General features: G+C 44.0%; 2 protein-coding genes across 3 annotated transcripts in view; both read left to right on the forward strand.

Annotated features, from left to right (window-relative positions):
* Positions 1-1,677: 1,677 nt before the first annotated feature.
* Positions 1,678-6,821, forward strand: med6 (mediator complex subunit 6). The gene is made up of 8 exons (XM_086158644.1): positions 1,678-1,720; positions 3,058-3,217; positions 3,498-3,589; positions 3,946-4,028; positions 4,120-4,228; positions 4,586-4,701; positions 4,863-4,890; positions 5,709-6,821. Exons 1-8 carry the CDS (start codon positions 1,699-1,701, stop codon positions 5,837-5,839), a joined length of 741 nt encoding a protein of 246 aa, XP_086014770.1. The 5' UTR covers positions 1,678-1,698; the 3' UTR covers positions 5,840-6,821.
* A 1,667-nt stretch (positions 6,822-8,488) lies between these two features.
* Positions 8,489-13,117, forward strand: part of pcnx1 (pecanex 1) — a 43,268-nt gene continuing 38,639 nt past the window's right edge. For both annotated transcript variants that reach the window (XM_086158655.1, XM_086158665.1), the window contains exons 1-2: positions 8,489-8,796; positions 12,252-12,466. In XM_086158655.1, the coding sequence (XP_086014781.1) occupies positions 8,644-8,796; positions 12,252-12,466 (368 nt within the window). In that variant the 5' untranslated portion in view covers positions 8,489-8,643. The remainder of the gene's footprint in view (positions 8,797-12,251; positions 12,467-13,117) is intronic.

Genomic DNA, 13,117 nt, shown 5'->3' on the forward strand with positions numbered 1-13,117 from the left:
TAGTTGTTCATCGGCGTCTTTATTTGTGAAAGGAGTGCACTGATGGACATTTACATACTGTAGCTCTTTAAGGGAGTCACCAGATGCATTTTGGAATAGGAATAATAAATAATAATACCCTAATGTAATGGCGTCCTTTGAGCATGCTCTATGGATGGATATATATCCAATATATTTCCCCTTATTGGCCATTAGCCCAACGTTTTTAGCTTTCTCACCAAACTAAAATAGAGCTTTACAAGCTCCTCAAACCATTTTAATTTCGGTAGGATCTTTTGGTGGGTTGATATTTCACGAAAAGTGAGAAAAGTAACAGTTTCACTTGTGTGTTAGTAGAATCACTGATTGTAGAATTAAGCCTCAGAGTTATGCTTAATTGTCTGTGACGGAGTGTGTGTCAGCCATGTCATAAAGTGGAGCCACAATCAATGTAATAGGTCAGGGGTGGGCAATTATTTTGGCTGGCGGGCCACATTTTATATTCAATTTTTATGCGCGTGCTAACTAGGTATCATGTAAATTGAACAAAATGAAAATTGCACTTCAAATACTTGAATTTTTTGGCATTTTATTTTAACTATAAAATCATGAATGATCATGAATGAATGTAATCATCCATACAAAATCAAACAAAAGGAAAAAAATACGGAGTTTCTAAATTCAATATTGATTGAAAATGCTTGTTAAAATATTCAAAGAAAATTGTTTGTCAGGCCGGATCAAAAAGCAAAACCGCGGGCCGTAAAATGAAAGTCTGTTATAGGTAGACACTTGACGGAAGCTCCTCCTTCTCAAACGGGTCTATTTGAGTATCTTGGTATGATCTCAAATTGGAGGAATGCAGTCAGCCTTTTCCACTGAGACGAATCAGATAAAGATGATCAAGCCTGTCTCATCTTGCCCGAGCAACATGCCTGTCTGCCTCTAATCCCTCATTACGCAGCATGATGTCACTCATACTGCAGGTTATAATGCACGTACTAGCTTCGCGAGCATTTAACGTTTCAGTGTGAATGCAGGCACCCATTTGGCAAATAAAGCCTCTTTTTTTTCGCTTGTTGATATGTGAGATTATCATTTTGAATGCAGGCTTATAAACAACAATTTCAAAGTGCTTTTGGATCCATCTGTGCTGTGCGACGCCCACAGGCCATGATTTCAGCTGTCTGGGTGTGTCTCTGGAATCTACAAATGCTGATGACCACAAATAAAGACCATGAAAGAAATAAAAGTGTGACTGGTTATGAAAACCCTTTTCAATGTCTGCCTTTGTATTTTCCTAATTTTTTACGTAATAGCAGAGAGCACACTAGAGCCGTATTTTAACAAAACTATTACTGTTTTCCTGGCCTCATGCAGAGAAAGCACAAGTGTTGGTTGTTACTGAAAAACTATTGTACATTGTGTGTTTAAGTGTCATCCTACATTCCTGTTGAAGAAAAGACAGTGGGTTAGTTGATCCGCATTATTGGTTACTAATAGTACCACATCAGAAAATATTACTTATTCATGATGTGTTTTTGAGCACAAATTATTCAATAAAAATACAACATCTGCGACAGTGCAGAATTAGGATGAGTATTTTAGGTTCATATTTCCCCAACAACGTGGATCAGCCGGTTGATTACGTCATAAAAAGGCAGACTGCAATGCAATGGATCTTGCGACGTCATCTTTGTGCGACAGAGTGTTTACACCATGGCGTCGGTGGACTTCAGAGGTAGCTAAATCGCCGTTTTCTTATCGGTTGGGGGGAGTTCTGTGCACATCTTTCTCGTAAATGCAGTCCATATAATCTTAGATAACAAGTCGTCGCATCACGTTAAGACCTTTTTTAAAAGAGCTAATGTTGGGACTCTGTCTTCTAGCGCAAGAAGCTAAAGTTAGCAGTGGTTAGCATAGCCACCTTTCCGACTGGCCTCACGACGAAAGCGGGACGCTTTCCTTTTCTTTTCAGTCCTTTTCGGACACTTTCACATGAGATTTTCAACCAATTATATTTTTTAATGCACTTACTCCGTTATCGGGTGATTGTCTTTGAGTATGACGAACAACGTGACTTACTTTTCGGGCAAGGCTAACTCACTGTATGAAAGGACTCTTTCGTTGTTACAGTGACACTGGACTTAAAGTCAAAATGATTCAAATAGACTCTGGTAGGCGAATCTACTTATGTATCCTTTATGTATCGTCCCACGTCCTACTAGTACCGGTTTTAGCTTTAAATATTTAAAGGTAAATGTCTGAAAATAGCAATTGATCATTACACAAGTGAACGCTTCAAAAATCATTCTGATCTTTCACATCGATGTGGAATTAAAATCGATCATCCTCAATGCACGTATCAAATGTTTTGATTTGTCACAAGGATAAAAAGAAAAATCCTAGTGTAAAAGCCCCGGCGTACATGGATTCTGATGATATCGGAAGAATTTTGCAACCTATGGGTACAAATGGTTACAGGTTGCACGGAAGAGCAAGAAAAGGGTTGGTTTCACAATGAGAGCGTTTCTCACGTTTTTATAGATCTTTTAATATTCTACTGTTATGGCTGTATAGATCCACGTGACAACATTGCCATTGGAAGGGACACATTATGTTACAAGCTATATGGAGCACATTTTCTATAAATTCAAATGTACCATGAATAGAATTCCTTGAAATGGCATGATTAATAGTGTGATTTTTCTCAAAAAAGCTCCCTATTATTGAAATCAGTACATGCCTAGTTTTCTTCTTTTTTTTTTTTTTTTTTTATCTGCTTGATTGTCACTGTAAAAAGATTTGATAAGTCCCGGAAAATGGCCTCCCAAAATCCCGCAGATCCCCAAATAAAGTCGAAATTCTAATTCATTTTGTCATTCTCTTTGAAATTGAGATTTGCAATTTCCTGTTTTATGTCAGAGGCAATAAGCAGGTTAGTCAGATTTCTGAAAAAGAAAAAAATCAAATAAGTTCATAGCAATTTTGAAACAATAGTTCCAGCTCCATTCCACTCAACACTGCACATCTGTAAAGGTTATCCTTTAACACAGCGACTCCGCCTTAAACTTTCAGACAACCCACTTGGGATTTCCTGGGTGGACAGCGGCTGGGTGCCCATTCTGAACCCCGGAAACGTCCTGGACTATTTCTCTGAAAGGAGCAACCCCTTCTACGATCGAACCTGTAACAATGAAGTGGTGAAAATGCAGCGTCTCTCTCTGGACCATCTGAAGTATGTAACACCCCCTTGAAAAATAGACAAAAATGAATAAAATGTACTTGCAAAGACTTAGGTGTCGGTGAAACACAACGATCCGTAAAAGATCTCAAACAGCATTATGTAATCAAAACGCAAGGGATGTGTCGAAACGGCAGCATTTTGGCCCTTTTTATATCAAAACATTTTCACAAGGAGAAGAGGTTTTATTGCTGTGCTGTTGTATATCAGCGTGTTGGGTTTATCCAGGTGTTTGCCTGCTCGGTTTATGTGTGCGCGTCTGTTTACCCGTCAGGCAGATGGTGGGAGTGGAGTACATCCTCCTTCACGCACAGGAGCCCATTCTTTACATCATCCACAAACAGCAGAGGCAGTCGCCGACACAAGGTGAGCAGCCCTACGTGTTTCCGGCTTGTCTGACTTTTATATCTTGAGTCTGATTTAAATAGATCCTGTCAGTTCCTGTAGTGTCAGATGAGCGCGGTCGATGTCGTATCTGTCCAAGATCTTTGTTGTCGTTGCAGCTTTGACACCGGTGTTGTTGAGACGCTGATACGTGGTTAGATGTAGGTGGTAGCTTGGGATTATAATGTGCTATTTTTAAGGCGTTGTTCACCGTCGAACATACACCATCTTCCAATCATTATACAGATACTGATCAGTCTGATATCGGATATTGGATTGGATCATAAGACTGACGCAGAGTGACGGACGTTAACACGGACTTTGTTTACCCTCTGCAGTGATCCCCTTGGCTTACTACTACATAATAATCGGAGTGGTGTATCAGGCTCCTGACCTCGGAACAGTAATCAGCTCCAGAGCGGTAAGAAGTTGTGAAAAAAAAAAAATGACATTAATATGTAGGCGGTCGAGTTTTTTTCTTTGTGGATTCACGTGACTCTTCTCTCTCTCAGCTCTCCGCTGTCCACGGGATCCAGTCGGCGTTCGACGAAGCCATTTCATACTGTCGCTATCATCCGTCCAAAGGCTACTGGTGGCATTTTAAGGACCAGGAAGAGAGAGGTGCGACGGCTGCTTTCTTACCGGGCCGTGGCGCGTTCGGGGTTCGGAATCTGTTCCCGGAAAACACGCGGCCAATCGGCAAATGAGACAAAAAGCGCTCTTCACAAAGTGACAAGTAACTGACTGAAGAATCCTGAATATTTGGTAGATATTTTTTCAAACTATAATTTGGAGTACAGAGCTTTTTTTGAGAGCACCTTAAGATTAACAGAGTTCACTGAATGTGTGAAGGAAGACGTCTAAATGACCGGATTGTTGTGGAAAATATCCAGGAAACTGAGCGAGAACCTATTAAACTCACTGCTTCTGCCTTCCCAGATTTTCTTTTTGATGGATAACAAAGTCCTCTTCCCGCAGAAAAAGCCAAACCCAAGTCGAAGAAGAAGGAGGAGCCCAGCTCACTGTTCCAGAGGCACCGCGTGGACACGCTTCTCCTGGACCTCCGGTCCAAGTTTCCCCCGACGTTCTACCAGGTGCTCAGCCAGGCCTTCTTTGCCCGCCGCTCCCAGTGAACGGGCTTGGATGAGCCCCTCGTGCACAATTTCATTTTGCTGGTGTGGAGAGAGAGTTGGTGCTTCCAGAGTTTGATTTTTTTTTTTTTGTTTTCATTGTTCTTATTCTCTGTTTCTTTCAGCCGAAGCCCGGCGAGAAGCCCATCCCAGGTAAGAATGGCTGACAAAGACCAGTGGTTTCCCTGCAAGCTGCTTCCTCCTCCCAAAGAACATGTAACACTATTTTTTGCAAGCATTTACTCCCAAATATGTGTGCTGTATTTTTACAGAAACACACACACACACACACACTCACTTTGAAAGTGTAGTCGCTGACCCTGTTCAGATAAGGGCATCATTTCATATTTCTTAAATATTAAAAGGTGTAAAGTTATTGTCATGACTTTTGAAAAGAAGTCAGAAATAAGAATAAGAACAACTTTATTTATCCCCGAAGGAAATTGTTGTGCCAGAGTTTCAAGTAAAACATAACAATAATAAATAATAGTAGGAAATTGTATAAACAGTATAAAAAAAAGGGGGGAGAATAAGAAATACAAATAAAACTACAAAGGAACAGGAAGTGTGTGGTTTTATTTTCCCGGTAGATGAGTTTAAACGTCAAAATTTACCACTGCATATAAGCAAGACAAATAGACATTTAACAGCCAGTAAACAGAAAGCCTAAAATGGCATTTTTTATTGACATAAAAAAAAAAAAAAACAAGAAATGATTTGCAATTTATATGAAAAAATTAAGAAAATACTATTTGCAAATTGAATAAATTACACAAAAATCCTTGAAAAAAAATGTAAGGGTACATGCAACTCTGGATGAAATCAAGGTAATAAAACACGCAAAAAAACAAAACAGAATCCAATATAAAACTGGAAATATTACATCTAGTCATCAGGGATTGCTTTTGAGCGAGCGGCAGGTTTTTGTCACAGCGAAGTCAAATCCCCCGTTTGTCCTCCTGTCTCGGCAGTGGAGGTGAAGAAGGAGCCGGAGCCTCCCGCCGAAGCCGTCAAACCGGACGAGCGGGAAACAGCCGCCAAGTCGTCGGCCCCCGCCCCCCCCGGCAAGCCCCCTCCCGAGAAGCGAGCCCGGCTGCAGTAACGGCCGCCGTCTCTCCGCCGGCTCTGGAAAATGCCGCCGGCCTGCGAGGGATTTGGAGAGGATACGGCGTCCTCCTCGCGTCCTGACTGGCTCAGTCCACCAGACAGCGAGGGGGGACTTCCTGTCTCGGCGCCGTTTTTTCCGCCGTAGAACCGGCTTAGAACACATTCCAGATCCTGACACCGCGGACGGCGTAGGAGGGGTCATTCGTCAGAGACTCCGGAGGTCAGACGTGCCCCGGCTCGCCGTGGCGGCGCCGCCGCTGTCCCCTGGTTTTCTTTAATGGAATTGAAATATCAACTGCCGTGCTTTCATTTCGACAAGGAGACACGTCACTTTACCGCCCCATCAGATGTAGCCCATTTTTCTGGGCGAAACGCAGACACGAGTCGTGTGGTTCCCACACGTCCCGGAAAATAACATGGGAAATAGCTGACTCCAGTTTCCAGCCATGGAAAACACATCGGGAACGGAAGCAAACGACCTTGAAACTTGTTGACGTTTTAATCATCATGTAACACAATTCAAAATGTCGGACAATTGAAACGAAATTCAAAAAGAGTAGAAAATGATTCAAAAGTTATTTTATGAAAAAAAAAAAAAATTAAGTTTAGTTAAAAATGACCTGAAAACACCTAAACAAGAGAAAAAATTCTGAAAAATATTTTAAAATTTCAATTGACTATAGAGGCAGATTCCAAGCAACCTGGAGCTGCAGATGGTAGACGGTTCTGCTCCATTAAAAACAAATTAAAAAAATAGTCACTTCATACTTGCTTTAAATAACTGAAACATGTTAAAATAATCACAGTTATGGTAAAACGCATCAACAATGTATTTGGGGAAATTTGCTAAAACACAGAAATTAGAAACCGCTGGACGCGCAAAAAAACCCAGATTCCCTGATCTGTTTGAAATGTACCCAGTCTTGTCTTGTTTTATTTTTATTTTATTATGTAATAAAAAAAAAAAGGAAAACAATCTGGCTTGTTTTATTGCCGAAAAAACGGTTTCCATTTTGGCTTTAGTTAGCGTTTCATATTGAAATTATCTGGGAGCTGGAAACATGATCAAACCCCTGGATTCCAAACGCTTCCTGGAAACCCTGAGTCATGGGAAGTGAGAGATCATGCCTTGCGAAACATATTGAAGCCTTTTGTTTTTTTTATAACTACCAGATTATTTAACTGTGTTTGAAAACTTTTCAGAAAATTAAGAGGTTTTGTCCCAGGTTTTAAGCCATAGAAAGGATGCAGAAAGATACGTCCGGCCAGAAATTGAACAAAAAATTCGGTTTTGGATAGTTTTTTTTTTTTAATCAAATTTTTATTTAGCACCTATAACCGCAAACGTTGTTTGGAAATCCCTGAAACAGAGTAACAGGTCACCTCATATATTTTCGATAACTTTAATTATCAATGTATCTATATCTTCTTTGGGCTTTTCCCTTCAGGGGTCGCCACAGCAAATCAACTTTCTCCATGTAATTCTATTCTCTGGATCTTCTCTCACTACGTCCATAAATCTTCTCTTTGGTCTTCCCCGAGACCTCCTGCCTGGCAGCTCCATTTCCAGCGTCCGTCTACCGATATATTCTCTTTCCCTCCTTTGTAAATGACCAAACTATCTCAGTCTGGCTTCTCTGACCTTCTCTCCAAAACATCTAACATGTGCTGTTCCTCCGATAGACTCATTCCTGATCCTCTCCATCCTGGTCACCCCCAAAGAGAACCTCAACATCTTCATCTCTGCAACCTCTAGTTCTGCCTCCTGTAGCAGATAATTATCAATGTATCTGTATAATATCTGTATTTTTCCCCAATTGCCCTCCGAGGATAAATAACGTTTTTCGGATTCCGATAAAACCTGAGGGGGGGATTTGTGGTGAAAATGGTTAGGCTGAAAAGTTAAAGTTGCTGGGTCTTTTGTGTGAACTTAGTAGAAATTAAATAAGTCAAAGAATATACACTGCTCAAAAAAATAAAGGGAACACTTAAATAGTGTTCCTAGATCCCAATGAATGAAATATTTGTATCAAATACTTTGTTCTTTACATTGTTGAATGTGCTGACAACACAATCACACCCATGGAGGTCAGAATTTGGAGTCACACTCAAACTTAAAGTGGAAAAACACATGGCAGGCTGATCCAACTTTGATTTAATGTCCTTAAAACAAGTCAACATGAATCAGCGTTGCTTTCAAAGTGGACGCTTTGATTTCACACAAGTTTGATTAACTTGGAGTTACATTGTTTTGTTTAAATGCTCCCTTAATTTTTTTGAGCAGTATAGTTTTTACTGCGTTTGACACCAATAAATGATGTTTGGGAAAAAAAAGACATTTCACCAAACGGCCACTAGATGTCGCTGTTTGCTCACTTTTGCAACCACGCTAATTCTATATTCTATACTGACTTTTCCGCCGTTAAAGTGTTAAACCCCAACCGGGAAAGAGATGCATATTCCCACCCGTAAATAGACTTCGGAATCCAAGCGGGGGGGAAAAAAAGATGAATCCCTTCCCGGTCCACGGGAGCCGCTTCCATGGCGACGCCACGAAGAAGAAGCGTCTCGCAGGGCGTGGTGGGATAGGAGGCTCCTCGCTGGAGGACTGGAACACTGCCCCAGCTGGCCGGCTGGCTGGCTAGCAGCGCAGAAGATGGCTGCAGAGGGGATTTTCGGGCCGGTGTGTGAAAACAGAGCGCCGTTCGGTATGTTCGCCGACGACTAGCCAAGCGCGTCCGCCCCGGTTGTCGAGTCAGGCGGGTCGGGGGTTCGGATCCGGCGGAGGGGAAAGAAGCCATGGGGTCGCAGACGCTGCAGATCCTGCGGCAGGGGGTCTGGGCTTCCATCACGGGCGGCTGGTTCTACGACCCCGACCAGAACACCTTCGTCAATGCGCTACATCTCTACATCTGGCTCTTTCTGCTATGTTTCCCCTTCACGCTTTACATGGTGAGTGTTACCACCTCCTTTATTGTTTCTTTTTTTGTGTGTGTGTGTCTGTTTTTAATATCTTTTTAATCATGTGAAGACTCCCCAACCCGTTAGCCGTTTCCGGACCCAATAACGGTCGCCTGTCTATTATCCGAAACAACTAGCTAAACGTCCGAAAATTAATCCCCTTCGTGGGTTTTTGCTCCGCCGTTAAACTACATCGCTTGGCAGAAAAACGTGAAGTAAACCAACGGGGAACCCGAAACGCTTTTTTTCGGTGTTCAATTCCGTCCCGGTTGTGGACCGGGAGGGGGGCCGTTAGCCGCCGGGTCGCTCCCCGGGGATTCGACCCCCCTCCCCGGCCGAGCCGCTCTCCGCCCGTCGGTAGTGATCCGGTGGGGTCGAAGCGACCAGCTGTGACTGGAAGAGCACAGCTGACAAGGATCTAACAGTAATCTGTCACTCCGAGAGGCTTAAACCCACCCGGAGGCTTGTCTTCTGACATTATTTGTCACCGTGGGTGTTTTTTTATTTTTTATTTGTATTGTTGTTATGTGTCTACTTCTCCTGCAGATCCCCTCTAAACTGTCCAAACGGGACTCCAAGTGCAGGTTCTCCAATAACAATAACAACAACATAAAGAGATGTTGTCTATGTATACCGTCTTGGCTATGAAACTTCTTCTTTTCTTTCCGCTTTGGGCTTTTCTCCACATCGAATCCACCTTCTCCAAGGCAAACTTTTTGGCTTAGGGGCCGCATTGACTTTTAAAATTTGACAGAAGGGCCGGGTCGGCACAAGATACGATACATATAAAAAAAAAAAAACGCATTCGTTAACAGGACATGTCAAACTCATCCGACATTTGTCTGACAAAATATAACCAGCTTGGTTTTGAAGTGTCTGACGTTTTCTTGCATTTCATGCACAAACCGTTTTTTCCCTTGTAGCTTCACGTGCGACTCATTCATGTGTGTCAGTATGTCCAGTGTAAAGGCTAAATCACAAAGCCGATCTGTGTCATTCAGATCAGGAAAATTCTTAAGTAGCTCCAAAAATGAAAAAAAAATCTCCTGTTTGAGTTCCCACAATCACTGATCCAATAATTCGATCATTCACGTCAAGTATGAATTCTGTACCCAATCTTTGGCGGGCCGGATAAAAAAGACCAACGGGCCGGATGTGGCCCGCAGGCCGTAGTTTGCCCACCCCTGATCTAACCCCATCTCTGGATCCTCCTCTCTCACGCTAACCTTCATATCCTCTCTCGCTTCGTCCATCAATCTTGTCACTGACCTCCGATTCCAGCATCCGTCTAGCGATATATCCCCTCTCCCTCCTCCGTCCATGACCCGACCATCTCAGTCTCCTCATGGGACAGTTAATACGCGTCATGTGTAAATGTCCATCATGTCAGGAAATTTCCATCCGAGAAGTTTCAGACGGGGCCTGCGGTGAGCTTCTGTTTCCACAGCGAAATCACACGGGTCAGCTCTGCGGTCTGTGCAGGTCTGAGCGCCGCCGCCGCCGCTGCAAACTGGAGCAGCTGGTTTCTCAAGGACGGTGGAGACACAGGAGCTCAGGCGCCGAGTGGTTCCCGTCCAGGTGTTGGACACGGGGGTCAAAAAGCACCCCGGCGTCAGCCTGTCACAGCCTTATAGAGTGTCTGCGATTGATCCAACCCGCCGATCACGAGCTTATCAGTGAAAGATCCGTTCTGTTGGTCGCATCTCCGTTCCCCGCTCGTTCAGACGTGGACGTTTGGTCGATTCCGGGCTGTGGCGTCAGCTGTTGGTGTTCAGACGTCGATCGCGCTGGATTTAAACCGCCGGCTAACCGGGATCCGTCTTCCAAATGTGAACATCCACGCTGGCCGGAATCGAGTCCGTCGACGGGCTCCGTCGTCAGCCAGATTTTCATATCCAACTCAAATGTCACGTATGAAATGATGTGTGTCCGGAAACAAGTTGACATCTGTCCGGCGTCAAACTCACCATTTCGCGACGTTTATTTGCCGTTAAATTGTGTCACAATTTGTCGCGTCAAACCGAGCTCCTGCATGACAACACTAAAATACCGCTCGACTAAAATCAGAAAATCCGACAATTCACAAAACCAACCGGAGGGAAATGTACTTTTTGTGCTCGTAGTGCACGTCAGCGTCATGCGCTTCATACCATTTAGCTAGGTCATCCGTAAGAATATCTATTTATCGCTGTCAGACTGTTGTACCTCCACCTGTCGGGTTGGCTCCAGAGCGGAGGCCGCTCTGCTATCCGCCGCATTCAGGGAACCAACTGTTGTGGGCTAAAGGTCAATGGTTTTCACTCAGCTGATCCGAAGGCTGCTCCTCACCGCCGCGCCGTCCTTCGGGGAGACAACGGAGGAACGAGGAGACGCGACCCTGCCTGCGCCCGCGGTTCGGCAACGGCAAAAAACTCTGCATCTTAAATCGCTATTTGGACTCGGCCGTGTCGGACGGCGTGGCAGCAAATATTGTAGTAAACCGTGACGTGCTTTATTATCAAAAGATGCACGAAAGGTTGTACCCGGTACTTCCAGGTGCAGACTGCAGGCTGGTTCAATTCTGTGTTTAGTTTTTGAGGATACTTTTCCTATTTTTTTTTTTTTGTGTTGTCCTCATTTCATCATTTCATGAAAAAAAAATAAAATAAAAAATCATTCTATCTGTTGACGTTCCTCCAGGACAAACGAAATACTGAATTCTCAAACGCATCCGGACGTCTTCGCTTTAAATGTCAGCCTTGCCGCCTCAGTCCTTCCTGACGTCTCCGTGCCGACGGGCCGGACGTGATGCGGCACGGAGGAGTATCCATCCTCTTCTCGTCGCGCTGCTCACCTGTAGATGCGTCATCCATTTGGCAAACGTCATTTCAGGGTCGGTTTTGAGGTCACCGTTTGCGACGTGTCGAAACCTCGAGATACTTGATTTTTGTTTGTTGTTGTTGTCTAATATCAGACTCAGTCTGTGTGTGTTTGTTTGAGGCAGTCCAGCGTTCATGATGAGCAGCTAAATGATCCCAGAATATTAAAAACAGAAAAGCAGGAAATGCCGTTTTGTTTGAATGGATAATGTCATTTAGGTTGTCACGGTAACCGTTTTATTTGAACGCCTGACAAATTTGGGGATTCTAATATTACTTTGATATTTACCAGCAGGATTTTTAAAACCTGTTCATTTGCGTCCCTGAGTTCATATGATTTCACATCGACCGCAGGGTCCAGTCCAGGATCAATCTGCACCGCAGATGTTTTGTCAAAGCATTGAACGTTGTCGTGTTCTTCGCCCAAAGAGTCAGCGTAGGACTGCGTGGTAATGAAAGTTGTGTTTCATTTTACCCCGTGAGTTCTCTAACGACGCCAGATGGCCGATGAAGGAAAGATTAAGACAAGCCAGGTTAAAGGGTGCTCTGTTCCAGCGGCGCTCTCAACGTCTGTGCGTGATTCCCCAGGCTCTGCCGCCCACCATGGTTATTGTGGGAATCTACTGTGGTGTGATCGCGGCCATGTTTCTGCTGCTGAAGACGGTGAATTACCGGCTCCACCACGCCCTGGACGAGGGGGAGGTGGTGGAACACCAGGCCAAGGAGATGCAGGGCGGCAGAGGTGGCACCGAGGGGGCGAACGACGGCGGCGTCACTCGTCGGGAGGACAGCAACGGCCCGGGGTGAGTTTGCCTTCCTCGTTATTTGGCGGTGGATGTCTGGGGTGCTTCGCGGTTCGATCCGCAAATATCGATTCTACGCCGCTCTGTCATTATCTGTGCTTTTGCTTCCTGATTTGAAGAATCCTCGGATCAATAGCTGTAAAATATCCAGTTAGTCGCATCTCCCCTCCCGGCTCTGGACACCTGTGACGTTCAGATGACGCTAATTGGTTGAATGGACATGGTGACGTCCGCGCTGCCGTATCAAATGGCGAACGTTTCAGTCGTAACCTGACAACAGCCGCCGTTGATATTGTGTTGCGGGCTAACAAAAGTACAGTGTGGCCTTTTAAAGGTGTTTTGATAATTCATCGGTTGTAGGTTCAGCGTTTTATCTTAATGTCAGCCTGATTTCAACGACTATCCGATACCTTCCCTTGTGTTGAATCAACGTCTGCTGTCGCCGGTTGTTTTCAGAGCATGTTCTGTCTTAGAATGAGCTGTAGCTTGATTCACTCGTGCCTCAAATATTGTCCTATCTATCCACATTGAAATGTGAGGTATTTCATACATGTAGGTGTTCAATCTCCTATATTTCTGGCCAACACACAGAGTGAGTGAGAGTGAAAATAGTTGGCTTTCACGCTCTCTCTCATTTTATTTATTTTTTTT

The sequence above is a fragment of the Fistularia commersonii genome, chromosome 1 (genome assembly GCF_037954325.1).
Source record: "Fistularia commersonii isolate RoL2024-O1a breed Wild chromosome 1, RoL_Fcom_v1.0, whole genome shotgun sequence".
NCBI classification, from domain to species: domain Eukaryota; kingdom Metazoa; phylum Chordata; class Actinopteri; order Syngnathiformes; family Fistulariidae; genus Fistularia; species Fistularia commersonii.

Excerpts from the sequence above, each read along its gene's own strand:
- med6 (XM_086158644.1), top strand. The coding sequence starts at position 1,699 with ATGGCGTCGGTGGACTTCAGAG. Across the intron at positions 4,029-4,119 it reads CAGTAATCAGCTCCAGAGCG|CTCTCCGCTGTCCACGGGAT; the intron begins GTAAGAAGTTGT and ends TCTCTCTCTCAG. Across the intron at positions 4,229-4,585 it reads TAAGGACCAGGAAGAGAGAG|AAAAAGCCAAACCCAAGTCG; the intron begins GTGCGACGGCTG and ends CTCTTCCCGCAG.